General features: G+C 47.5%; 2 protein-coding genes across 4 annotated transcripts; one reads left to right on the forward strand and one right to left on the reverse strand.

The window, feature by feature from the left end:
* Positions 1-2,040: 2,040 nt before the first annotated feature.
* On the reverse strand, positions 2,041-17,388 carry abcb11b (ATP-binding cassette, sub-family B (MDR/TAP), member 11b). Of its 3 annotated transcripts, XM_069721062.1 has the most exons (29): positions 17,039-17,388; positions 16,841-16,930; positions 16,681-16,699; positions 16,082-16,111; positions 15,948-15,999; positions 15,577-15,869; positions 14,853-14,940; positions 13,597-13,730; positions 13,306-13,477; positions 12,867-12,991; positions 12,599-12,773; positions 12,306-12,419; positions 12,097-12,207; positions 11,874-11,999; positions 11,263-11,466; positions 11,007-11,177; positions 10,731-10,932; positions 10,555-10,624; positions 9,964-10,084; positions 9,575-9,748; positions 8,552-8,656; positions 8,170-8,331; positions 7,504-7,707; positions 6,581-6,822; positions 5,799-5,955; positions 5,237-5,434; positions 4,081-4,287; positions 3,338-3,484; positions 2,041-2,908 (listed from the first exon to the last, which is right to left on the reverse strand). In XM_069721062.1, exons 2-29 carry the CDS (start codon positions 16,917-16,919, stop codon positions 2,708-2,710), a joined length of 4,083 nt encoding a protein of 1,360 aa, XP_069577163.1. In that variant the 5' UTR covers positions 16,920-16,930; positions 17,039-17,388; the 3' UTR covers positions 2,041-2,707. The 3 variants fall into 3 exon arrangements, with proteins under 3 accessions (XP_069577163.1, XP_069577162.1, XP_069577164.1); XM_069721061.1 differs by having other exon boundaries at positions 16,841-17,388; XM_069721063.1 differs by lacking the exon at positions 16,082-16,111 and having other exon boundaries at positions 16,841-17,388.
* A 6,538-nt stretch (positions 17,389-23,926) lies between these two features.
* Positions 23,927-26,777, forward strand: LOC138634284 (retinol dehydrogenase 7-like). The gene is made up of 5 exons (XM_069721078.1): positions 23,927-24,027; positions 25,032-25,346; positions 25,868-26,126; positions 26,209-26,372; positions 26,481-26,777. The coding sequence occupies exons 2-5, from the start codon at positions 25,034-25,036 to the stop codon at positions 26,702-26,704; spliced, it is 960 nt and encodes a 319-aa protein (XP_069577179.1). The 5' UTR covers positions 23,927-24,027; positions 25,032-25,033; the 3' UTR covers positions 26,705-26,777.
* The last annotated feature ends 696 nt before the right edge of the window (positions 26,778-27,473 follow it).

The raw sequence follows: 27,473 nt of genomic DNA on the forward strand, positions 1-27,473 counted from the left end.
GGCCATCCTCTTGGTGAGCCGTAATGGCTTCTTGACTGTCAGCGCTTTAAATCCTTCGGAGACACCACCCCCCCCCCCACCCCCACTCCCCTTCTGTCCGGCAGTAGGTGAGGCCGGGGGGAGGGGAGGGGGTAGCAGGAGGCCTGTAAAACAAACGATCCTTATGGGAAATTAAAGGCAGGCGCAGTTATGATAGACGTTAGATAGCTTAATGGTTTTTTTTGCAAGTGGAGTGGGGGGGGGGGATGAATCGAGATTCCTTTCCGGTTACCCTCCTTTTCTTTCTGTTGTTTTGGGACGCGGAGATCATACAAAGCACACGGAGGAGCCTGCTTATCGTTCTCACGCCCCCCCCCCCCCCACCCACACACACACACACACCACCCCCCACCCCCTGGCAGCGCCTGTTTTCATCAATCAGAATTGCATTGACACAACATGGCACAAAGTCAAACGGCGTCCTCTCGCTGGATGAATTGGCTGCAGAAAGCGGGCGAGATTAGATCACATCTGACGAATGCTAATTTAGCCCCCCCGCCGGACACGTGTGTGTGTGTGTGTGTGTGTGTGTGTGTGTGTGTGTGTGTGTGTGTGTGTGTGTGTGTGTGTGTGTGTGTGAGAGGGGGGGGGGTGTCCGTCTGGAGATGTCGTGATTAAAAGACTCGATTTCCCAGAGGTCAGTGCGGCGTGATCGCATATTACCTCCGAACTGATGGAGTGTGTGTGACGCGGACTCCCGACGGGGAGCGCCGGCTGTCGCGGGCCTTCAATATTCCATTCAGCGTGTGCGCGTCGTGTTGTGTGTTGGGGGGGGGGGGGGCTACCGAGCGGCCGCGTGACTCCACATTCGCGGTGGAGCCTTGTGTAAAAGTGGAGGGGAGAGGCCTCCAGCAGCTCCCCGCCAAGCTCCCCTGAAATGCTGCCATCCCGCATTATCTTCTCCAAGCAGGGAGCCCCGGCGCGCCGGTTATCCTCAACATGTGTCTGAGCGCGAGCCGCTTCGGAGAGGCGGGTTTTCTTTAACGCCGCTAAACGCTGACAGCGCTCCTCCGTTCTTTATTCCAAACTTTGAATGACTGCGAGAGAAAAAAATGAAATTCCTCATTTACAATCGGATGATTTGGCCTATTAAATACGTTCAATGCAAATCTTGCTTACACGACGGGGATTTTTGTTGTTGTTGTTGTTGTTGTTATTTTGTTTTCTTCCCCAAAGCCGACTGTTCACCTCGAGTACCTTTCCGGGCCATTTGTACTCATTTCAGCGTCGGCGCTGAGAGCGTAAGGCGCTGGGAATATGTAATCCATCACGGTCACCATTTCCTCGCCCTTGTTTCCTGTCGAAGTTATTTTATCATCGTGCGGTAATACAGTTGAAAACAGGAGCCGTTTTCTCTCCTTTTGGTTTTACATGTATGTGTATAAAAACATTGAATAAATATAACAACTAAATCATTGAGATTAAGAGGAAATGTTTGATAGTTTTGCTTCAACCTGCGGTAACTTTTTTTGGGCCACTGGAAAAGAGTTGTAAGCATTAATATAAACCTTTTAAAGGTGCCGTATGTAAGATTTAAGTCCCGTCTTGTAATACCAATCTGTCCCTTAAGAGGCGATAGCGAGTCGCTTTGGCGTTCGGTCGTCCTTCAGCTTTTCGTTTTTTTATTTTATATTTGTTACATCCATTTAAATCAATTCACGCTATAATCATTGAAATATTCGGTATAATCGTTGTCTTCTTTGACACTAGCAATACGTCAACGTTGCCGGACGCGACCAGATTGGGATCGACCTTTTAATGAATCCTAAATTGTCCGTATTTATTTTACAGCTGCGGCGATGCTTTTGTGCGTTTGTTAAATGGGCCGCAGCTGCTGTTTAATGTTGTCGACCACGCGGCGTTTCCCACCGTCCGCTGGGGGGAAAAGGTGTCGCGTCATGGCCGCCGTAGCTCCGCCCACCTTTGACCCGGAGCGCCGCTTGAATTAGTTTTAACTGGAAACACCTGCGAGGCACTAAAACACAAACAAGACAACACGCATGAATATGATCATATTTAAGTGGAGGACAGCAGGATTGTAAAAAAAAACAACAACGATACAGACAGCCGGAAAACATCTCATTTGCATATTTATTTATAATAAACTATAAAACTTAATTCAGGAGCTGGAAGAACTACAACCTATAAAACAATTACGAAGAATGAGCCCGAAGTAGCAACATCTGCTGTACAGTACTGTAAAACACGCGTACGTGATCAAACGTTGCGACGTCGCCGTGAACTTCTAGCGACGTAGCTTTTTAAAATACTCACAAAGGTTTTTATTTAAAAAAAAAAAAAAAAAAATCAAGTAGTTCTCCGATTGTTTCATAACAGTTGGAAGGTTAATTTTGACCCCTCACCCGTGATACGACTGGATTATTTCATTCATTTGACCCGTTTCATTACAACAGATAATTTACTCACGTGAACGATATTTCAAACCGCAATCTGCAGAGTAACCAAATAACGACAGTTATAAAACGTACCGCAGTCGAAGCGTCAAGTATCTTAAAATAGAAACGCTGAACTGGAAATATCCTTTTCGACGACCTCCCGCCTCTTTTTCCATTCCTAAAAAATAAATACTGCGAGGGGAAACGGGCGGGACGGACGGAGCAGGCCCCCCCCCCCCCACCCGCCGTGGCATCTCCTCTCCGGCGGACGGTTAGCTGATCGGCGCTCCCGTGGTCACCAGCTTGTAGTAGGCGCCGTTGAGCGCCATCAGCTGGTCGTGCGCGCCCTTCTCGATCACGAAGCCGCGCGCCATGACGGCGATGGTGTCGGAGCTCTGGACGGTCGACAGCCGGTGGGCGATGACGATGCAGGTGCGGCCCTCTCTGGCTTTGTCCAGGGCTTCTTGCACCGTCTGCCGGCGCGCGCGCGCGCGCACACACACACACACACACACACACACACACACACACACACGTATGAAAGCGGCGTCACACGCGCACCGCGGGCGGCCGTCATCAGCTCCACACGGCGGACACGCGAGCCTCACAATTACAGTAATTTAACGATCGCGCGTTGATTACTATCATTAGTGCGTTCCGGCGGATCAGCGCCACGCTCCTCGGCGTGGATCATCCGTTTTGGGAATTTAAAAAAAAAAAAAATTTCCATTTGAAAAGGCCGTCGCACAGACCAGACTCATCTGGAAGAGGCTCGACCGGAAGGCCGGCGTGCACCGCGAGCAGCCGCCGATCGTAACAATAGAGATGACGAACGGTAATGACGTTGACGATAATAATAATCGACCGCCGTCGCTCCCGGAGAAGCGCAGAGCGTCCGTTACCTTCTCGCTCTCCGTGTCCAGCGCCGAGGTGGCCTCGTCCAGGAGGAGGATCTTGGGGTCGCGTATGATCGCCCTGGCGATGGCGATGCGCTGCTTCTGGCCGCGGGACAACTGGGAGCCCTGGGCGCCCACGTTGGTGTCGTATCTCTGAAGGCAGAGCAGGGAGGGAGAGACAAGCTGTCGTCGCGCAGGAGATACTCGGGAAGCAGAAATGAGTCGCGTTTTATATCGATGAACTTCGGAAAGATGGAGACGAATTGTGGATCGTAGACTGAGGCCGACGCGGCGGCGGCGCCTTAAGCTGCAGTACCACCGAGTGCCACCAGAGGTTCGGCTCCAAAAAGCCTCCGTTCAACTTGTCTCGTGAAATTTGAAGTCATTGTATTATTTTTTTTTCTACCCGTTATCTCGGCGTCGTTCGCTAAAGTCGCTCCTTCTTATCAGTTTTCTGGCGGTCCGTCTGCAAATAATCCCTCATTAATTAGAAAATAAGACCTGGGGTGCAGTCAGGTTTACGGCTATCGGTCGGGTTTCCAATCAGATGGGAGTCGGATCGCTCCCCCCTCCCCACCTCCACCCACCCCTCTTTCCCCCTGCTGCTTATTCCTTCATCAAACCACCGATCACCTCCCGCGTTCTCCTTCTGTTCACGCTCTCCGCCTGCGCTCGCCTCCGCCGACCGTCGCCCACCCGTTCCCCGGGCCCCGTTTTAAGCTTTCAGACCCAACGCGCGTCCACGGTACCTCGGGGAGGGACATGACAAAGTCGTGGAGCTGGGCCTTCCTGGCGGCCGAGATGACCTCGTCGGCGCCGATCTCCCGCGAGTTGTCGCCGTACTTGATGTTCTCGGCGATGCTGCAGTCGAACAGGATGGGCTCCTGGGACACGATGCCAATCTTGGAGCGCAGGAAGGGCACGTTGACACGGGTCGAGTCGCGGCCATCAATCAGCTGCGGGGGGGAAGCGATTGATTTTACCATTAGTGGGAAGCGATATAATAATCAAAAGACCGGAGAATACAATCCACTTAATGCGCTATCATGCGACTATCTCCGCTGTAATTTCTCTCCGAGCTGAGCAGAGGTGATTCTGTCCTTTTTTTAAAAAAAATAAAAAATCTCAGACGGAGAATCTACGTGTTTCCAAACCACTTCCAACTCAATTAAGGCAATTTGAATCCTGGCAGGGAGCCCTTCCTGGCACAAAGGCAAAACCTCCATCCTGGGTAGAGTGCCCCCCTTTTTTTTTTTTTTTTCTTTTTTAAAAGGAAAAAAAGAAAAAACTCACAGCACAGAGTCAGCACAAATGTCAGACTGAATTGAAGCGACATGAAATACTCCCGTCACCGTGTGACGCCGAACGTCCAACGATTATTTCGCGGACGGTGACAAATTGCAGGTTTCACTTTCACAGTTGTGTGCGCGCGCTATAAACGAGCCCAGAGAGAGAGAGAAAGAAAAAGAGAGAGAGAGCGGGTGTTGAAAAGCAGACTTGTACATATAACTCACTTCAAAAATGAGCCGCCTGCCGTTTTAAGAAAGGTCACCATCCGCCGTGACAGTTTAACATTGGCTGGTTTCAAGCCAGAACTCTCAGTTGCACTTCTTCGTCTTTTTTTTTTTTTTTCTCTCGCTCTCTCGTCAGAATACGCGAATAATTCACCGGATTTACCTCGGCGCGGGGTCGGGTTTTTGTAAACTCTCCCGATGAATATGTAGCTGTTCGAGGAAGTGTTTTTGAACTCTTTATTTTAACCTGCAGTAATGTAAGTCCAGTACTCTCCTTTTAGCTCTCTTTTGGTCTCCACCAGATTTCTGGAGCCGAGCAATCCGCCTCGTGACGTAACTTGTGAAACCTCCCGAGACCGAACACGGCCGGCGCACGTTAAGCCCTCCTCACCACTCGGCCGTGATCGGGATCGTAGAACCTCTCCAGCAGCTGCACGCTGGTGCTCTTGCCGCAGCCGCTGCTGCCCACGAAGGCCAGCGTCTGGCCGGGCCGCACCGACACGTTCAGCCCGTTCAGCACCTGGATGTCGGGCCGGGTGGGGTAGGTGAACTTGCAGTCGATGAACTCGATGTTCCCTTGGAAGTTGTCCTTAAAAAAAAAAAAAAGACGTGGCGCAGGGGAGGGGAGGACAACAACAACAACAAAAAAAAAACACAAAAAAAGGGAATACAAAGGTTAGAGGAGGCGTCTCTGAGTGTTACGGTGCCACCTAGTGTTGGAAAAAGGCAGGTTAGGCTCTGCAGTTACGCTCACAGGAGAAGAGATATTATGGACTGTGTAAAGGATTTAAAAAAAAAATTTTGCATATACAATGTGTGATATAAGTGTCTCATAATGATGCTATAGAGGAGTAAGAAAAGGATTCCCTGCTGAGTCCGTCACGCGAAGGAAAGGCAGATGTTTTCTTTTTTCTTTTTTTTACACAACCCAGTGCGATTTATTTCCCGCCTACCCATTTGTCTCCCGCGTCGCTGTAGACGGCGATCCCAGGCACGCGGTCCAGCAGCTTGAAGAACCGCGCCGCCGAGATCTTGGCCTTGGCGTAGTCCGGCGTGTACGAGGAGGCTCTGCCGAGGGCCGTGCCGCTGGTGATGATGGCGGAGATGACCCTGAAGGTAAACGGCACAAGTCGTCGCGCTGACGTCACAGACCGGGGTTGTTGTTTTTTTTTTTTTTGGGGGGGGGGGTTCTTTCTTTCTTTCTTTCCACGAGGCCTTCGGTCTTGATTTTAGTTCGTTTTCATAAATATGAGTGTTTTTTGGGACATTTTTGGCTCGGGTTGGGTTGGTGGACGAAAAATACTCCAAACTTATTTTCTGACTGGAGTCAACACTTTCAGAGCATCTGAGATATGTACCTTATGCACCGTTGTGATTGGGTCTGACTTCCCCCGCTCTATAAGCAAACGAACACGCGCGTGCGTTTTTATACATCGCACAAATGACAAGTAAGTAAACAATTGGACACGCGGAGAAAGAAGGGAGGAGTCAAAGCAACAGGAAGTTTGGAAGAAAAAAAAAGACATTCTCGCTCGCTCGAGCCTCGTTTTAACGCGATATCGTTTCGATATTCGTGTCGTATTTCACTCGCGTAAACTACTGAATCGTCGCTGCCCGGTTTCAGGGGTTTTAGGGTCGGGCCCTGCGCCGCGGGGCGATAAATGAACCGCGCCGAACTGAAACCGACGAACACGGCGGAACGGACGACGCGGAACGCCCCGACGTCCTGGCTCACCTGAACACCAGGCTGAAGTGGAGCCCCTCCTGTCGCACCAGGTAGCCGCCGAACCTGTAGGAGGCGGAGTTGGTGAGGAAGACCACGCACTGGGCGAAGCCGTAGCACGCGCCGTACACGTTGGCCTTCTTCAGGGCCGCCTGGTACGGGGCGTCCAGCTGGGCCTCGAACAGCTCCACGAAGCTCCTCTCCCGCCCGAGGCCGGCGATGGTGCGGATGTTGTTGAGCGCCTCGCCGGAAATCTGCAACTCAAAAGACGGCGGGGCCGGAGGATTAGAAGCGACACGGCGGTCGGTGTTCCCGTACGCGAGGGGAGCGCAAGATGCAGATGAAGGCTCTGTTCTTATCTACATCCTGTTCGACGCTGCAGCAGTAAGCCAATTTCCCCCCCACAGGGGTCATTAAATTTTCATCTAATCCACTTTGGATGGGTGGGGTTTACTGCATCGGGATAATTAAGATGAAGAGAGTTCACGGTAAAGTGACTTTTTCAACACTTTTTTTTTTTTTTCCTTGATTGAGAACTTTTTGGCTCACTCTATTGTCCTGGGGTTTGGTTGGGTTTTCTTTTCTTTTTCTTTTTTGGGGGGGGGGGGTTCAGTACCGTGACTTGCGTTTTAAACCCGGGTGGGACGGAGCCTGACGGCGTTAACTCCCCCGACTCACGGGAGCAGCTAATAAAACCCCGCTGCATCCAGATCTGAGTTCAGCTGAGACACGGAGACCTATATATAGACGCCGTCGTTAAGCTCTCTCTTATCTGCTGTCAGTCGATAAGTCAGCTGATGCCAACCTCCACCTCAAGGTGTACCAGGATTATTGTGGTGAGGCTTTTGACTTGTCACTCCGTGTCTAAATATTGCTCTTCAAGGTATTTTTAAGCCCGCTAAGCGTGGATACGAAAGAGATGTTGACGTCCGGACCTGTCCCGCAGCCTCCATGGCCTCTTTGTCCTGCTTGGCGAAGCCCGTGAGCATCTTGGCCTGGAAGCCCCCGGACAGCGCGATGAAGGGCAGGAAGCAGAGGATGAGCATGGTGAGCTTCCAGCTGAAGTAGAAGGACATGAGGACGGCCACGCCGATGTTGGTCAGGGAGTTGACGATCATGCCGATCTGCGACCCCGTGGCCTGAGAGAGGGAGGCAAACGGAGAAAGGAGGACGATGTCGTTTTTTGGACTCAAAATGTTGTCGGGTTTGACAGCAAGCGTCCATCCGGCCGTTACGTGTCCACGCGGAGGCCGGATTCGAACCCTTTCACCGTGCCGGCCCGACCACCGGCTACTCTCCACGTCGGCAGGATTTATCTCGATGCGTGATAATGCAGTTTACAATGTGTAACTTCAGAATGCCGAGCTGTCCCACAAAGGGAAAATACACCAACTACGAAGAACCCGAACGCGAGTTGGCGATAAAAATTCAATTTCTCGAGACACTTGCGTACAACAAAACCAACAAAAAAAAAGCCCCGTGGACGACTGTACTGAAGACTCACCTTGTCAACCTTTTGAAATGAAATAATATATTTAACAGCCGAGCGCAAGCGTGGATCTGTTTTGTTTTGTTTTTTTTGCACAGAGGCCGTAACTCACCCCCTGCACTTGCGAGGCGTCGGTGGCCAGACGCGTGGTCAGCGCTCCGGGGCTGTTCCTGCGATCATCAAACCAGCCGATCTCTTGGCCCAGCATGGCGCGGAAGCCGAGCCGGCGTAACCTGCGGGTCAGCAGCTCGCCGGACTTGGAGAAGGCATAACCCTGGCAACCACACACACACACACACAGTGAGTCTTTTTAAAAAAAATATTAAACACAAAACAGAGTAGTCTAGGAAAACTCGTGGATTGATTATAGAGCGCCGTCTCGGCGGGATTATTTTTCCATCCGGAGAAGGTATTAATTTAGCGGCCTCTCGTGACTTTCCCCCGTCCTCGATCAAAGCACCGCAAGCAAACCGGTCCGACTTCGCTCCGGTCACCTGCAGCATCTGCGTGAAGAAAGAGACGACGCCGACCATGACGAAGAACACGCAGATGCCGTCGATCTCCTTCCTCTGAGCCACGGCGTCCGTCAACGAGAACGTCTGCACACAGACACAGAAGAAGGGGGGGAGGGAAAAAAAGCGCAGGTTAACGTGGACTCTACTGTACTCGGCTCTTTGTGGGATTTATCTAAGGTCACATTGGTGGTTTAAAGCCTCTATATGTTGAATATATATATATATATATTTATTTTTTTTAGATTAATCTCATGATAGTCTTGAGTGGAAATGACTTCATTACGTTAGTGGCTTGCACAAACCGCCATTTAAAAAGAAATATACTTAATTTTAATAGGGTAAGTGGTCCGTTGTGGGGAAGTAAATGAACATGAAATCTTTAAGTGAACACCAGAAAAAAAGAAAAAAAAAAAAGAAAACGACCACGCAGTTTTAGTTCACAATTATTAATCGTGTAATTAAGTGCCATTAACAATTTTTAGTGTCTGTTCATGTTCATTTTAGGCCACTATCTGACTATAAATCTAATATAATCTAGTAGTACGCATTCATTTTGAGAAGAATATGTCGTTTTTAACATTTCAAATTAACGACGTGAGGATAAACAGCTGGAGGGGCTGATTTAAAGCCACATTATGCGACAGCCTCATTTTTAGTAGAAAAGACTAAACGATCCAGTCCACTGAACTGAAGCAAATTCTCTTTAAATGAAGAATTGCAAAAATGCTCAAATTCAATGTAGATTTATTTATTTTTTATTTATTTTACTACAAGTAAATTGATTGTATTCGTGTTTTGATTGAATGTGGCTGCTTTCATGGCGAGTTTACAGTCAGTAGTCGGTCTGTTTTTTTTTTAAATCTTGTGCTAAAAATGTCCTGTATCACCGACAGGAGGCCAACCTGAACGTCCCCCCCCCCCCCTATTATTTCTCACCACAGTTTTTTTTAAAGCTTTTTTTTCAAAACGAGCTTCAGAAAGAAATTGTCTGTGAAACCTCACCGCCAGGATTTGGCTGAACAGCAGCGAGTAGACGGGGTTCACGCCGCCGTTTATCGCGGCGCCGACGGATCCGAACAGCATGTAGGGCCACTCGGGTACGTTGTACTTCAGGATCCTGGTGACCGGCGCCGGCTCCACCAGTTCCTCCTCCTCCTCCTCCTCCGGGACGCCGTCCTGATCTCACACACACACAGCGAGCTGTTAACAGTGTGTACTGTCTGCGGATTTGTTTAAAACACAAGTGGTTTTGCCCTCCACTGGGTTGTAGCTGTTGTCGGGCCGCTTAAAGCACCCAAACATAGAACTCTATCGCAAACACACACACACACACACACACACACACACACACACACACACACACACACACACACACACACACACACACACACCTTGGATTTATCTGCTTGTGACACAGCGTAGGCTCTGGGGCCGAGCTCTCCGGCAAAGGGAACGGTGGATTCGGGGATTAGGTTGGACAGCTGGGATCGGGACCGCTGGCGGATAGATGCTCTGGGAGAGAGGGGAAAAAAAAGAAACCCTGATGTGTTTTCTCGAACCGGTGCATCTACATCTATCTCTTTCTGCCTTAGTTTACACAGCAATATTCTCGGGACTACTGTTTATCGCAGCTCCACGGCCGGTGTTGACGCTGCCGCCGCTGCTGTTTGCGCTCATTGCCGCGTGCTGGTAACGGTGCTGATAGAGGGCCTTAAGCTTCCCCACCATTTGTAAGAGGCTCTGGATGATAGTGTCAGCTAAACGCTCCAAATGTCGAAGTAAGTGCGGGTAGAGGGTAATTAAGTAAATTAAGGAAGCGGCTTCCGCCGTGACACAATTCAATTTCAGCCACCGAATGAGGACGATAAAAAAAAAAACATTTATACGCACCGTCAGGGTCGAGTAAATGGACGTACACCCAAGTAAGCAAACGAGCAAGCGGCGAAGTAGAGGGAGGTGACTGAACGTGTTTTGTGCGGTACCTCAAACTGGCGCGGTAGCTGCCTGCTCTGGATAGATTCGGCCTCTCCGGCTCTTCTTCCCCTTCGGCCACTAACGCAACACATCCAAGAGAAGGTGGAGGTGTCACGGTCAACGGACGCTTACGGTTTCCTGGAGTCGATATCGAGCCCCCTCCCCCCGAAGAGGTTGCACCTACTTTTCCGCGCCTTCTCGGTCAGAGCCTTGTCCCCTTGGCTCTGCAGGGTGACCAGCATGAAGTAGACGCCCTTCCTCTCCAGCAGCTCGCCGTGCTTGCCTCTCTCCACGGCCCGGCCGTGCTCGAAACCCACGATGACGTCGGCGTTCTTGATGGTGGACAGCCGGTGGGCGATGGAGATGGTCGTGCGGCCCATTCGCACCTGCGAGGAGAAACCCGAATTAGTCGCGGGGGAGGAAGAGCCGTCTCGCCGCCAACCCGAAGACGCGGACGTACTTTATCCAAAGCCTCTTGGACCGTGGCCTCGCTCTCGTTGTCGAGGGCCGAAGTCGCCATGTCCAGCAGCAGGATACGAGGGTTCCTGACCAGCGCCCGAGCAATGGCGATCCTCTGCTTCTGCCCGCCGCTCATCTGACCTCCGCCCTCCCCCACCGAGGTGTCGAATTTCTGTCGGATTTAAAACACGTCAGCGGGTGCTCGAGCTTCTTGGATCCCGGAAGGAAAAAAAAAAACGACCTCCGCGGCTCTCCACCTGCGGCAGGTCCATGATGAAGTTGTACGCGTTGGCCTCCTTCGCCGCGGTGACGATGTCGGCCATGGAGACGCCGGGCCGACCGTACCGGATGTTCTCGGCGATGGTCGTCGCGAACAGCACGGGCTCCTGCTCCACGATGCCAATCAGAGAGCGCAGCCATTGGATGTTGAGCCCCCTGATGTCGTGACCGTCCAGAGTCACCTGAGGACACAGGAGAGCAGGTGCTTTCGCTAAAACTTGATGGATGACGCCATTAAAGCCCCCTTTTTCTCTTTTTATTTTGCAACAATGCTAGCACGGGATGAAAAGGTTGTTAGTCCTGTGGATAACCTTCATTGTGTAATAAGAGGTTATTTCCTTCTTGCAGAAAGGAAGAAGAAAATAAGGGCCTGTAGTCCCAGTAAAAGTGAAAAATGTGGCTATTAGGATCCATTGTCTGAATAATGAAACAGATTATCATGTACTTCCATCGGCCTCAGGGGGGGATGGTTATTTTTAACATTACTAGAAAAAGGCTCTAAAGGGATGAGGCGGCCGCCACGGTGTGTTCGAGGAAATCTCCGGTCTCGGACGTCTCCGGGAGTAAATCGCACCAGCGCGACACCCACCATGCCCTCTTTCGGGTCGTAGAAGCGCTGGATGAGTTGGATGGCGGTGCTCTTCCCAGCGCCGCTCGGCCCCACGAACGCCGTGGTCTCGCCCGACTTCACCGCGACGTTGAGCTTGTCCAGAATCTTGAGCGGAGGAGGGGGGGGAAAGGAGGACATTTTGTGAACCGGAGAAATCATCCCGGTCGGATGCGACGGCGGTTGTAGAAGCGCGCAAAAGCACCTTGACTTCAGGTCTGGACGGGTAGAAGAAGGTCACATTGTGAAACTCGATATCGCCTTTGACCCGGTCGAGCTTATAACCGGCCTCGGATAAACAGTCGATCTCCGGCTCCTGGAAACGTTTTCGAAAAGTGACGCTTGTCAATAAGAGGCGGTGTTTGTTTTTTGTTTGTTTTTACTGCCTAATGAGCGAAGTCATGGAAATCTCACTCTCTCAATGGTCTCGAAGATGATGGTAGCGGCTCCACGGCCCGCCGCGAACGCCTCCAGACACGGCGAAGCCTGCCCCAGATTCATGGCCGCCACCAGAACACCGAAGAACACCTAAAAACGAGTACGAAGAAGTGCGTAAATCGGAGCTGCAAAACGTTCTCGGCCCGCACGAATCGCCGGGAATCAAACAAGCCAGGAAACTCCAGTGACAAAAAAAAGTGTATTTTGACGGTCAAGAAAAGTACAACCCTCCGCTCCGGCAAACTCACGACAGACTATAAGTGCGATACCTGGAGCAGTGTTCCTGGTGTGTACTCCTCAGTATCCACCACCAGAGTGGAGCCGTACCAGAAGGCCAGACCGTAGCACAGGAAGATGATCAGCCACATGTATCCGGTGAAGAAGCCCATAATCAGACCTTTCCTGATGCCCCAGCGCTGAGCCGAGATCAGGTTCCTGTCGTACCTTTTAGGAAAGAGGCGCTCAAGTCGTACGCTGACGTGGGGGGAAAAAAAGGAAAACGAAATTGTGCGGAACTTCCGTCTCGCGTCTTTTTACCTTTGCACTTCCTTAAGCTCGCCACCGAAAGCGGCCACGGTCCTGATGGAGGAGAGGACCTCGTCGGCTACGGCACCGGCTTTGGCGTAGGCCTGCAGCTCCATCCCTGTTAGCTTAGCCACGAACTGGGGTTACAGCGGAGGGGGGGCAACGTTAGTCGAGAGAAGAGAGGTCAAGTCATACGACAAGTCGACACGCGAAGAGAAGTCGTGAGAATTTCAGTCGACAAGTCGTAAGTAGCGAAGTCGTGAGGATCGGCCGGTCAAACTTCAGAGAAAATCATGTCAAGTTGACCGAAGTGAAGTCGGAAGGAGAAATCCTGTCGTCCAGGTAAAGAAAGTCAAGTCGAGCCGTCGATGTCGCGAAGATCAAAATTGACGTCAACCAGTCGAGGGAAGCGGAGTCACACCGCGTCAAGTCCCGAGAAGCCGAGTCTCACCAGCGCCATCAGACCGGCTCCGATGCCGATGAGCGGACTCGCCGCGACGATGACGAGCGTCAACTTCCATCCTTTCACGAAGCCGATGCAGAAACCGCAGACGAAGGTGGTGAAGCGCTGCAGGAAGATGGCGACTTGGTCCGCGATGGCGTCGTTGATCTTGTTTATGTCGCTGTGGAAGCAGATACGGCCGCTGTCATACAGTCGCCGACGCCACCGAATCCTCCTCCAGAGGTACCCGAAGTTCACGTCTCTCCCCCCCACCTCTCCCCCTCCCCCACACACACTCACTCCGACATGCGAGTGTTGAGCTCCCCCACCGAGGTGCAGTCGAACCAGCCGATCTCCATCCTCATCACTTTGCCGAAGTACATCTTCCTGATGAGCTGAATCTGCCGGGCGGCGGACGTCACCCACAGGGAGATCTGTTGGACGGGATGGGGGACGGGGACGGGGACGTGAGAAACGGACAAGATAAGGGGCCACGCATTCTTTACAGGAAAGCCTCCAATTCAAACCCCCCAAAAAATGTGGAGGCTCTAATGAGGTGATGCCAGTGGGTTGCTTTGTTGGAAATGTAGGATCCGGACATTTTGGAGACAGACATTTTTTTTTTTTTTTTTTTTTTTTTTTTTTTTTTTGCGAGACTAAAAAGGTGAGAATATGTTGAAAATGCTGAAAAACCGAGGCGTCGTACTAGCGTCACCAGAGTAGTGACCCGTGTTTGTTGTTTGCATCCGGCAGATCAGTATGTTTTAATGGTGTCATTGTTTCTCCGGTGCGCCCTTTGGTGGAGTCCCTCCAGTAGCACGCGGTCAAGTACACGAACAAATAGGATTACAAAACAGTTGCGCGTCTCCGGCCTTAAACTGAAGCTCTGGAGTGCCGTCTTCTTAAAGTGAAACCGTCGTGCACTCAACCGACAAATAGTGGCATTTTAAAAGCAGGTCATTTACATACCGGAGATCAGTTTCGATCATATTCTCACTGCAGTTACTCGCTGATTGTGTGCTGATTATCTCTGCGTCGGACAGCCTCGGGGATCTCCTTGTCAGAAGTATAATTAGTGGTCCTTTGTCCTCATTGAAACTGGTTTATTATTGCAGCAGAAATATATATATATATCTTTATCTATATCTAGATATAGATATAGATATAGATATAGATATATGACGGTTCAAACCTAAACTTTAAGTTCCCAACTGCAAAACAACAGAAGTGTTGTTTTGAACCAGAGATTGTTTTTTTTGTGTTTTTTTTGGCCTGTAATTGCTCCTTATTAAGTTTTAAGGGCTTGTGGGAAATAGCCCGAGTAGACTATTTGCGGAAGATCTTATGGCATGCAATTATCTACATTTAAGAACAAATAAATGAACGGTAGACTATTATGACAGCAGCAGGAGGAGATTTTTTTAGAAAAAAAAATCCTTTTCAAGCTTTCAGAGCCGATAGCGTCGAATAGAGTCACAGTGACGGGACGGGGTTTGAAGCGGATGAGGGGATAAGTCTGTTTATATGAGGACGGCGTGACATTTGTAAGGACTAACCTGAAAATATCCCAGCACGAATACAGCAGCTCCGATTCCCACGTAATAGAAGGCAAATAGGGTCATCTCGTATTCGATGTCGAGAAGCCTGAAAGCCAGAACACGTACGGGAAATAAATCGTATATACGGACAAAAAAAAAACAACAACAACACATCGACACTTCAACGCGGATCTAAAACTTTTAAACAGTCCCTCCGAGAAATTGCGATCGCAATAATAAGCTTGCGCTTTTTGGGGAATTCTCGCTATTTTTGGGGCAAAAATGTGTCGTCAGCAGAAGCTGTGCTGAAAGTGTTAACGGCATAACGTACGTCTGTTCAAACAGAACTGGCTTCAATATCACAAATAACTCCATTTACAGTCCAAAAGGTTGCAGCTAAAATATTTATGTGATGTGCAGCATGATTATTATCAAAGGAAGCGATTACGTATTTATTCCCTTATCATGGAAGTGCTTAAAAAAAAAATCGAATTTTTTTTTTCTGTCTCGACTCGCCAATTTTTTTCACATTCCCGTAATTTTACGCAAAAATTTAAAAAAAAAACCTTCCCCAAATGACATTGCAATTTTTAAGAAAACCAGATGCAAAATCAAATCGCAAAACAATCACCCAAAAAAAAAACCAACACGCGAAATCCTGGAAGTAACTGCTTAAAGTCGCTAAATTTAACGTCGAAAAAAAAAAAAGCCGACCTCATGCTTTTTCTAACGACCCACTCACCCGCACGGCCGGACCTCCTCCACCGCCGAGCCGTTGCCGAGGCCCCAGCCCGACCGGTTGGTGGACGCCGTCGGGCCGGGCGGCGCCGTGTAGTTCCTCTTCCACTGGATGGTGTTGTTCACGCACTCCTTGCGCTCGTCGCTCAGCTCGTTGATCTCGATGTCGTACGCGATGAAGGTGTCGGTGAGCAGGCCGAACACCAGCAGCATCAGCGGCTGGGCCGAGCCGTGCAGCACGGCGCACACGCCGCCCACCGCCATCATCAGTACGTCTCGGCACGAGGCGAAGCGGAACTTGGGGGGGGGAGGTAACAAAACTATCACAAATATTTACCAAAAAAACTTTTTTTTTTTAAAGGTCGGCAAACTCACCAGTTGGAAGAAGCCGACGCGTATCGCCGGTCGCGCTTCTTTTCCCCGAGCTCTGTTTGAAATAGACGAGCCGGTCGGTTTGTACGCGACGTGAAACGAGACACAAACATGCCACCGCAACTTTTGTTACTCACTTCTCGCCCTTCTCGGAAGTCGACATGGTCCTGAACGGATGAATCCCCCCCCCGCCCAATGAAACAACAACAAAAAAAAAACACAGCGTTGCCAACACTTTTTTTGTTCCCCGACAAATCACACCACCTCCATGTTGTACATTGACTTTGTTTTTAATTTAATCGATGATCCATTAAGTTTGAAGAGCGGTTGTCGGTTTAAGAATTTCTAACCGGGTCACTGAGCTTTAGCGATGGGAAAAAAAAAAAAACAACGATATCGAACCCAAATTATTGGACAAGTTGTGTGTTTTTCAATAATTCCCGACGCGTCTGGATGGATGTCGAAGTTGCAAAGTGTTGAACTGTCGGTGTTTTCCGTAATTAACTAATCATCTTAACTCGTAGCGATTCTCAAACAGAGCTGAAATGATAAAAAAGAATCAACATTGCATAAAGTAAATATCTAAAGTCTAAAAATAAGACGCCACTAGTTGTTTGGTTTTTTTTGTTTGGTTTTTTTTTTGTTGCTATTTTCTGATTATATTACACACAAAATTATTTTTTTAGTTTTTTTTAAATAATGACACTTAAAGTACTCCGTACAAATCTGCACTTACATGTAGGAGCCAGCTGGTTCTGCAACACAACAATAGAAACACGCGTTACAGAGTTCTCGTATTTTTACTGAACTAAAATGAAATTCAGCATTTTTCTGCCGCGTCTATATTTGGTTATCTTCATAGATGACTGCAAGCGGTCCAGGAAGTAGCGCTTTACCTTCGTCCGTGACTTCATAGCTGCGGTTCTCCTGACCCAGTTTCTTAATGCTTTGCAGTCTCACCGATCCCGTCGGCATGTTGGAGTCGGCTCGAGAAAGAAAAGCAAACTCATTTTCACATGTTCCGTAATTGAAAATCCCGCTCGAGATCGAAATGTTCTTTTTTTTTTTTTTTTTTTTTATCTCCAGAAACTTACAGATGTGTTCTAATCTTCCTTCCTTCTTTATCCACGGTCGGGGGAGCTCGGCGGTGCGGTTTGCCGGCACACCGTGCGCCTCGGGCGCTGTTATTTAACCGCTTTCCGCGGGGGGCCGGGTCGGCGCACGGGGTGCGCTTGTTTGGTTTTGAAGGTAACTGTCCTGTCGGTTCGTGCCGCTCGATAAAGGGCCGGTGACCTCGCCAAAGCAAACATTCGACCCGAGCGACGCGTTCACAGGCGCTGGCCTCAAAACGAGCATCGTGTAATCCCAGAGATATATATATATATTTTTTTTTTCCTGCTTTTGCTGCCGTAACACTTAACAATTAACCGACCATTGTCCCATAATCATCACACTGTTGTGCAAAAGTTGCAACACAGTTTTAAAACGTGAAAGCATCAGAGAGTTGAGACGTTTCGCACTCGAGGTCATTGCCCTCTTGCAGCTAGATTTCCTGGTCAACTTCATGTTGTATACAAGGGATGGTATTTTTAAACACACACACACACACACACACACACACACAACAGGCAAAGTTTATATCGTAGAATAAATCCTTCAAACTTAATAACAAATTTAAATTCTATTTGACTTTCTGTTTCACCTTAATCACCCTTAAAAGGCTTTTTTTTGTTTTTTTGTTTTTTTGTTTTTGGTGCTTTTATTTAAGAAAACGGCACAAATTGAACTAAAATGAAACCTCACGTTGAAATATGACCAGCCTGCAACTGGTGTGATGACTAAATGCTGAAAGTACCAGTTGTAATCTTGAAGGTAAACAAATTGTACTCGCAATCAACAAATAGATCTAACGTTCAGATTTTCTGCTGCTGCATGAAGTTTTGTTAAAGTTATGAAAGTTAAAAGAAAAAGTAAAATAGTTAATATATTTTATATTTGTTGTATGAGAAGACACTAGTGATGGTTGATATTATTTATTTAAAAGTGACTTCTTGGGTGTGCCTGCCTGCCTATGTAAACATGTGAGTGGTGTTAAGTACGGTGGGTCATTCACTGCTGCCTTCAAATGCCGTCGGGAAACTACAAAGAGGGCGATTAAGAACATGGTGTACGTCTGAGATGGGAAGTTTTAGAAGAACAGGACATGACAATATGTCCATAGTCATCTTTAATGTCATCATCTGAGAGGCGTTACGTTTTTTTATTTTTTATTATTATTATTATTTGTAGCCTGACTTACTGAAAAGTTTCGAGGTTTAAAGAGTTTTAATTGCACATAGTCCTGTTTTTATTATTTCATATTTCACAGATCGGAACTGCCCTCTAATACACCAAAAACAGGCCTGAGGGATTTTGGTCGATTTGTATTTGCAGCTTTATTATTGGAAACCACTTTCTTCCAGGAGTGATTGAAAGCAACATCTGCAAAACAGGAAATTAATTTTTAAACAACGGTGCTGCCACCTGGTGGTAGAAATGTAAAGCGCTTCCGATGACCCCGTTATACAAATAGACCCAGTTATGAGGCAAAACGCTGCTGGTCATTCACCACACCGTATACAATGTTTGGGTATTTATTTATTTATATATATATTTCACAGGCAAAGAGGTTCAATTATGTACATAAAATTAAAGGCCTAGATGATATTATTTTTTTTCTACTGTTTTTTAAAACTACATTTGATACTTTGAGTGTCAGTTTAACTTCTAACTCCTTTCTGAAAGAAAAAAAAAAATCCTATTTAAATATTCTGTTTTATTTTTGTTTTTCTTCACGTATACTATGTTTTAAATTCCTATCTTTGTTTTTATTATTTCAATGTTCTGTGCTTTAAAGGCCTAACTATGTTTATATATGTTTCTATGTGTTAAATTCTTTTCCATTCTTTACATTATTTCAAATGTCTCGTGATTTTAGTTCTCATTTTTTTATCATGTTTTTATCTTGTGTGTTTTGAATTGCCATTTTTGTTTTGATTATTTAACAATTCCTGTAGTATTAACTCTCAATTTTGCTTATATCATTTTATTTTCCTTTCGACGGTTCTCACATTTCAATTACTGTATTTTGCGCTCTCGTTTTCTAATATTTCTTATGAGAATCTCCATTTTGATTAAGTTTTGTATAACATCCCTTGACGTGTCCTATTTTAATTATAGATAGATAGATAGATAGATAGATAGATAGATAGATAGATAGATAGATAGATAGATAGATAGATAGATAGATAGATAGATAGATAGATAGATAGTTACTTTATTAATCCCAAGGGGAAATTCTTTCGCTACAGCAGCATTTATAGATACAGGAAATAAATAAAATAACAGTAAAAAATATTAAATATAAAAATGCACAGTATATACAATAAAATAGAATAAAATAAAATAGAATAATTAAATTAAAACTAACTAAACAATGGTGCAATGTTTTTTGGTTTTTTTTATATTTAAACAACCAAGAAAAACAGACAACGGTGTTATTGTTATGTGATGGATTTTGCCAGAGGCGAGTTATTGTACAGTCTTATTGCAGTAGGCAGAATTGATCTCCTGTATCAGGAATGATCTCCTGTATCTGTCCTTGTGACAGCAGCTGGAGGAGTCTTTTGGAGAACGTCCTCCTCTGTCCCTGCAGCAGGTGGAGAGGGTGGTCAGGATTATCCAATATGGATAATAGTTTGTTCAGCGTCCTCCTCTCCACCACCTTTTCAAGGCTGTCCAGCTTGTAGCTGATGATGGAGCCGGCCTTCTTAACCAGTTTGTTAAGTCTGTTGGTGTCTCCGGCTCCAATGCTGCTCCCCCAGCAGACTACTAGAAGTACAGTTCACTGGCCACAACATCTCCAACATCTCGCTGCACACATTGAAGGATCGAAGTTTCCTCAAGAAAAAGAGTCGACTCATCACCTTCTTGTAGACAGCATTGATGTTGGTCTTCCAGTTCAATCTGTTGTCACGGAGACACCAGGTACTTGTACTCCTATGACCTTTATTTAACCAGGTAAAAATCAATTGAGAACCAATTCTCATTTACAACGATGACCTGTCAGCACAGTCCACACAGTGACACAAACAGCACAGATACAAAACAGTATGACAAACACATGAGGAAAAGGCTAAAGACAACATGGGTAAATGAATAAACACTATGTACCAAAATAAACAATACAATTAATAAAAAATAAATAAATAAAATGAGAAAGGCAGATTACTGGATTTTCTTTATAAAAATGAGAGAAGAGAGAGAGAAAAGCAAGGGCTGGTCAGCAGGTACGGCAGTCAACTATGATTTGTTGCAGCTTTAGTTTGAACATGTTGAGAGAGGTGAGAGCTGTTAGTTTGAGTGTGTTTCGAAGTGAGTTCCAGTCGTTTGCAGAGGCAAAATGAAAGGCGTTATGACCAAACACAGTACGGACTTTTGGAACGATGAGCCTCATGAAGTCACTTGATCTTAAGTGGCGATTGCTGTCCGAGATGTGCAGAAGATTTGAGAGGTAGCGAGGGGTCATTCCCAAAAGGGATTTGTAGACCAAGAGCAGCCGGTGTTGTAGTCGCCTGGTGTGAAGGGAGGGCCAGTCCACCAGTCTGTAGAGATCACAGTGGTGGGTGGTGAAGGGGGAACCTGTGGCAAAACGGATTGCTGAGTGGTGGAGTGTGTCCAGTTTTCTGAGGGTGGTCTTAGATGCCATTTTATAAATTATATCGCCGTAGTCAAATAGAGGAAGGATGGTCATTTTCACAAGGGTGAGTTTGGCAGAGTGTGTGAAGGAGGCCTTGTTTCGATACAGGAAACCCAGTCTAGCTTTGACTTTAGCCAGAAGGTTATTGATATGTATATTAAATGAGAGAGATGAGTCCAGCCAGAAGCCAAGGTATTTGTAGGAGCTGACAAACTCCAGCTCTGAGCCATCAGCACTGTAGATGTTGGGGGGGGGCTGGGGATGATGAGGTTTTTCCGGTCAAACAGCATACATTTGGTTTTTTTGGAGTTGAGGAGCAGATGGAGGTTGTGGAAAGACTGTTGGATGGAGGTGAGGCTTAGTTGAAGAGTGGATACAGCAGAGTGGAGTGAAGGACCAGCTGAATATAAGATGGTATCATCAGCATACAGGTGAATCCTGGAATTTCCTGCAGCTTTGGCTACATCGTTAATATAAATGGAGAACAAAATAGGGCCTAAGATGGAGCCTTGAGGCACACCTTTAGAGATGGTAAGAGGTTCAGACATGATGTTTTCGCTCTTCACCCGCTGGACACGACCAGCCAAGTAGCTAGCAAACCAGTTGCAACATCTACTGGACAAGCCAATGCTGGTAAGTCTATGCAGGAGAATGTTATGGTTGACCGAGTCAAAAGCCTTGGCTAGATCTATAAAGGCAGCTACACAAGTCTGTTTGTTGTCCATGGCGGAGATGACATCATCAAGGACTTTTAGTGTAGCGGTGGTACATCCGTGGCCTTTCCTAAACCCAGACTGCAGGTCAGACAAAATATGATTTAAGTCAATGAAGTGAATTAGTTGTTTATGTACCAGTTTCTCTAAGACTTTGGCCAAACAGGGCAAGATGGAAATCGGCCTGTAGCAGTTCGGGTCAGAGCCAGAGCCTCCTTTAAAGAGGGGGAGAATCGTAGCCGATTTCCAGTCAAGGGGGAAAACAGACAAATGAAATGACAGGTTAAACAGTCTTGTAATAGGGGAAGCAATAATATGAGCCGCTGATTTTAAAAACACGGGGTCAAGCCCATCAGATCCAGCTGACTTGTTTGAATCTAATTTAATGAGCTCATCCAGGACTTCTGAAACCTTAACAGGTTGAAGGGAGAAGCTGTTAACGCTGGGTGATGAAGTAGGGGTGTTAGGTGAATCTGTTACAGGGGCAGCTGCACCAAGGAAATTAGACGAGTTCACGAAATGCTGGTTGAGTTGTGTGGCCCATGCGCTGTTTATCAGTAACGACAATGTCATCAAAGATCAAAGAAGTGGGTAGATGCGGAGAAGCACGTTTGTTTTCCATGGATTTTACTGTTTTCCAAAATTTCTTGGCGTCAAGAGCCACTGGCTGAGAATTCTTCTTTGTAATGACTGATTTTGGCCTTCCTGATCGCCTGTGTTGTCTTATTCCTGTATTGTCTGAAGGCCAGCCAGTCAATGATTCGGCTAAAGGTGTTTTTGAAATGAGACCAGGCGTCTTCCACTGAGGGGATACGATTGATTCTTTCCCAAGACGCAGCTGAAACATCATGCGGGAAGGCCTGATTGTCAAAGTTTTTCCGCGAGCGCTTGGTCACAATCACCGGTGGACGTTTGACAGAGAGGCCGGAGCGAACGCACGCCATGGCACAGTGGTCACTCAAGTCTTGACCGGAGACTCCAGATCGGTAGTTTGATGGAGTGTTAGTGAGAATGATATCGATCGGTGTGGCGGACGACGGCGATTTCAAATTATGTCTGGTTGGCTCAGATGCAATTTGAAAGAGGCTTAAAGCATCAAATTGCTGTGTAACTAAATCAGGGGGGGTTGATCATATCCCAGTTTAGGTCACCCAGAAGGACAAACTCAGAGGAAATGTGAGGGGCCAACAGTAAACCGAGAGCTCTTAATGTGCATGCTGGAGCAGAGGGTGGTCTGTAGCAGACAGCTACAGACAGAGTGCAATTTGTTGATAGTTTAAGTTTTAACAGTAACAGTTCAAATTGTTTGGGGACTGATTTAGACAGCGTAACAGAACATTGCAAATGGTCTTTTACAAATAAAGCCACGCCGCCACCCTTGGTGGATCTATCCTGACGAAAGGCGTCGTAACCGGGCATTCGAAATTTCTAGATCCGAGACACCTTTCTTAAGCCACGATTCAGAGGCAGCCAGAACATCAGGGTTTGCAGTGTGCACCCAAGATGTGAAATAGTCAAGTTTTGGCAACAAACTGCAGATATTGACATGTAGAAAGCCCAATGATTTACGGTCACAAAAGCCATTAAACGACAGATTAGAGGCAGTGGGACAATGAATAGCGGGCCCAGGGTCTGGGTGAACATTTCCAGAGATGAATAACATAAGAATGATTAATACACGGCTGAGGACGGTACTAAAATGTTGCATTTGGTTATCTTTCAATGACTGTTTGGTCAAAATTAAAGCGGAGGAGTCGTGGAACTGCTGCAAGAACATGTGAGAATACAAAGAAATAGGCTTTGTTACATACCAAGTGGGAAGTCCAAAAGTCTTTGTAAACCAGAAGGTTGAAATGTCCCTGGCTGATAAACTAAAGTCCAATGTACCAACACCGTTAGAAATGATGGCAGTCTCCCGTGTGTACCTGCTAGAAAGGCAGCTTGTAGGAGCTGATGTGATCCAGAAAATATACATGATTGTATGCCAAAAAGGCCAGGAAGGTTTTAGTGGATGAAACATGTCCAAACCAATAAGCAATAGGTTAGGCTGTTGCAGATTGAGGAGGGTCAGGCTGCAGCCGCCAGAGGAGGCTAGGTTGTAGTTTGTTGTGAAAACAACAAACTACACCGCCATCACCGGGTCTAACCAAAAACACATACTGTTTATGAGTACATTCATCGAGTTGAAATAAGTGTTATTCAAAGGAAACTGAGCTTGCTTGAGGTTCTTGGAGTCAATTCACCTCAAATCCAAAAGGCTGTATTGAGTCTCAGGTCCTCCAGAGCCTCAAACCAGTCCAGGTTACCTTCAGATAAAACATACATATATATATATTTAAATATTCCATCATTTTTCTGTGGTAACTTTCTGATATGTGTTAAATATCTTAAAAACACCCATGGCTTGTATAAAACAAAATACTGTTCTTAACTTTCACCTGCAGTTGCAGTAATTTGCCTTCCTGCCGCTAGGGGGCGCCTGCTGTCCTCTCCTCGGCTCCGCCGCTCTGTTGTCGGTGGACAGGGGGGGTGGGGGGGAGTAGTTTACCTCCCACACCGTCACCCACTTCGAGACTTTGGAAGTCTGAGTTCACACCGGCGTGGAGAGTCCGCGAGCACAGCTGAGCAACAGGTGAGCGACATACACAAATGATAACGTGCCTTTTAAAAAAAACCAAAAAACAACAACAAATTATTTTAAACACGATAAACGTACAGCGCGAGGAGGAGTTACGAACAAAGTGTGTTTGTACTCCAGGAAAGATAACGTCGGGGTTTTTGTTTGTTTGTTTGTTTGTTTTTTTTTTTAAATCAGGTAAAGCAAACGTCGAGCTCTTGCACTTTGAAATCAGTTCACGTTGTTGCAACATGGCAGCGCCAAAGTCTGACGGGCTCGCGAATTAGTTTGAGGAACTTCGTTTATGGGATATAAGCGGAAATGTCCCATTAATTGCGTAATAATTGGTTCCCACCGAGTTCTGGCGTTTTTATTCGGATTTCACTTTTTAAACCGGCACGAGGCACGAGCTTAAACAAATGGACCTTACTGTGTGAATTAGCGTGTACTCTTATTTTGAAACGCCACAAGTCACGGTGGAGTTAAAAGTACAAAATAAGAGTCAGCAAATGCACAAGTTTAAAAAAAAAAAAAACACAAAAAAACGTGGCATTATTATATTTAAATGAAAGCGTGTAATTTGAGGTCGAAGCGTATTGGAGCTCTTATTTTGAAACGCCACAAGTCACGGTGGAGTTAAAAGTACAAAATAAGAGTCAGCAAATGCACAAGTTTCTAAAAAAAAAAAACAACAAAAAAAAAACGTGGCATTATTATATTTAAATGAAAGCGTGTAATTTGAGGTCGAAGTGTATTGGAGCTCTTATTTTGAAACCCTACAGGGCACGGTGGAGTGAAAAGTACAAAATAAGAGTCAGCAAATTCACAAGTAGCCAGAATAACGCTGCTGTTATTATGTCCGGTAGCTTATATTATTATATTTGATAGTTAGTGATGCTTTAATGTGAGTGCAAATGTCATGTGGTGACTTTCAGCCGCTTGTCATGCGTGTCCTCATATTACCCGTACTGCCGCAAACCGCTCGCTCGTCTCATTTTGGCCCACGTTTGTCCTCGCAGCCATGTACCTGTACCTGCTGGCCCTGGTGCCCCTCTACTACCTGTACCGCTGGGTCCGGGAGCTGGCCCGGGTGCCGGACCGGGGCGCCAAGCACGTGTACGTCACGGGCTGCGACAGCGGCTTCGGCCAGCTGCTGGCCCGCCACCTGGACGAGAAGGGCTTCCGGGTGATCGCCGGCTGCTTCACGGAGAAGGGCGAGGAGGACCTGAGGAAGTCCTGCTCCGGCAACCTGACCGCGACGCACCTGGACGTGCGGTCCAAGGACAGCGTGGCCAAGGTGGCGGCGATGATCAAGGAGAAAGTTGGGGAGCGTGGTGAGTGGGTGTCATTGGCGCTGGTGCAGACGTGACCCTCTGAGATATATATACACATTAAATATATTTTTATTTTTTATTTACCCTAGCGCCAACTTGAGGTCCAAAACGTTGCTTTATGGGACCTCGCTGCTGCACCTTTTTATTTTCTGCTCATTGAATGTTGGCATTCTTCCACAGTTCAATCCGGTTTTATATACATTTATACAGAGGAACTCAACAATTCCCATGAAAGCCATAGGAGGAAAACACAAAAACTCCCACGGAGAGAAGGAAAAACAACCTTTTCACTGGCCGGGGACGTCTGCAAAACTGAGAGGCTGTACGGAGAGGCGACCGGCACGAGACGTAGCGAGAGAGCCGATGCGTCACCGCCTCCTTTCGAATGTTGCTCTACATGCGCCGACATGCTTTTATTCAATTATTCTTAATGTATTTGACTCTCTTCTCCCCGCGGGCTCCTCAAGTTGCGATCGGGAAACGCTTTTTAACACGCCGCCGCCGCGGGTCTGTCCCTCCAGGCCTCTGGGCGGTCGTGAACAACGCCGGCGTCTCCGTCCCCTCGGCGCCGTGCGACTGGCTCACCGTCGACGACTACCAGTCCATGCTGGACGTGAACCTGACCGGCGTGATCGCTGTGACGCTCAGCGTGCTGCCGCTCGTCAAGGCGGCGGCGGGGCGGGTGGTGAACGTGGCCAGCGTGTACGGGCGCGTCAGCGTCACGGGGGGCCCGTACTGCGTCTCCAAGTTCGGCGTGGAGGCGTTCAACGACAGCCTCAGGTGAAACGGGGGGGGGACGTTCAATTTAATCGTTCGCCACTTTGCGCGGTCGCTGACGCACACCGTCTTCCCCCCCCCTCAGGTTGAACATGGCGCCTTTCGGCGTCAAGGTCCTCTGCATCGAGCCGGGCTTCTTCAAAACCAACGTGACGGACAGCGCCATCCTGACCAAGAACGTGAACACGCTGTGGGACCGGCTGCCGCAGGACGTCAAAGACGACTACGGGAGCGACTACCTGAAACGGTGTAAGCGTGGATCGTCCCGTTTGTTTTCGTCCTCCTTTGCACGAGCCGTATCTTTTTGTTTTTGCCTCTCTTATCGATCTGACTCGTCGTCCCTCCCCTGCCCCGCAGCGTTAGCGGTGATCTCCAACATGGTGCCCAAGATCAGCGACGGCGACCTGATGAAGGTGGTGAGCTGCATGGAGCACGCCGTGGCGGCGGTGCGGCCGCGCACCCGCTACTCGCCGGGCTGGGACGCCAAGCTGCTGTGGCTGCCGCTGTCCTACATGCCCACCCGGGTCATCGACGGCTTCGTGCAGAGCTCGGCCGTTCCCATCGCCAGGCAGATGCAGTAACCACCCACCCCCACCCCGGCACGCGGAGCAAACACAGCTTTTCTTTTGCAGAGTTGTTTTCAAGGCCACGTTATCTAAAGGCAGATAGAGAGGCGGGTTCAAACGGCCGTCGATAGGCGAACTGCTATATTGTTAATTCTTGACAGTTTTGCACTTTTTCTTGTGTTTGATTTGCAGTCCCGATTCCATAAAAAGCTTCCAAGCTGCTTTCCAAATAGCACACTTTGTTCCTGCTTCCAGTACGTTCTGTATCTGCCCTCAAAGTGTCTACTGATACGCACCTTCCTCGTTCATAAAAAAAAAAAAAAAAATGCACTTTGAACTTTTGTTTGTTTGTGTCCCGTCACGATCCGCAGCATCAGATTTAAACGACACTTGCGATTTTCTTCTCGTTTACTTACTCGTTTAAACAGGGTGGAGCAGAGGATTGTGGGTAAGAGCTGCTGGCCTGCGTATCCTTTTGGTACACACTAAATAGTCTGGTTTATGAAATTAAACTTTAGGAAAATGCATTATCATGTGGCCCCGAAACATTTTGACACGTAGTATTTGTAACGCACAGTAAGCATATTTGAAAAGCTACGAACGTGGACTTAACAGGTTAAATGAGCTCCTTCGGTTTGAAAACAAACGAAACCCATCCAACTATTCAGTCCACCGCTTTATTTTCAGTACGTGACAAAAAGCTGCAACACAGTTTTAGGAAAGCTTTAAACATGGCTCAACGGCGCCACCTTGTGGTCAGATGATCGACAACATCTACAAGCGC

Source organism: Brachyistius frenatus, unplaced genomic scaffold (genome assembly GCF_029030835.1).
Source record: "Brachyistius frenatus isolate BFR_SWC_R1_liver_20210118 unplaced genomic scaffold, ASM2903083v1 Contig_256, whole genome shotgun sequence".
Taxonomy (NCBI): domain Eukaryota; kingdom Metazoa; phylum Chordata; class Actinopteri; family Embiotocidae; genus Brachyistius; species Brachyistius frenatus.

Bases quoted from the DNA above. Each gene is read 5' to 3' on its own strand.
- abcb11b (XM_069721062.1), bottom strand. From the start codon at position 16,919: ATGCCGACGGGATCGGTGAGACTGCAAAGCATTAAGAAACTGGGTCAG. The intron at 15,870-15,947 runs GTGAGTTTGCCG...CCCCCCCCCAAG, and splicing joins GCGTCGGCTTCTTCCAACTG to TTCCGCTTCGCCTCGTGCCG. The intron at 11,467-11,873 runs GTGGGTGTCGCG...CTGTGTCCTCAG, and splicing joins ACGACCCGAAAGAGGGCATG to GTGACTCTGGACGGTCACGA.
- LOC138634284 (XM_069721078.1), top strand. From the start codon at position 25,034: ATGTACCTGTACCTGCTGGCCCTGGTGCCCCTCTACTACCTGTACCGC. The intron at 25,347-25,867 runs GTGAGTGGGTGT...CTGTCCCTCCAG, and splicing joins GGAGAAAGTTGGGGAGCGTG to GCCTCTGGGCGGTCGTGAAC. The intron at 26,127-26,208 runs GTGAAACGGGGG...CCCCCCCCTCAG, and splicing joins GCGTTCAACGACAGCCTCAG to GTTGAACATGGCGCCTTTCG.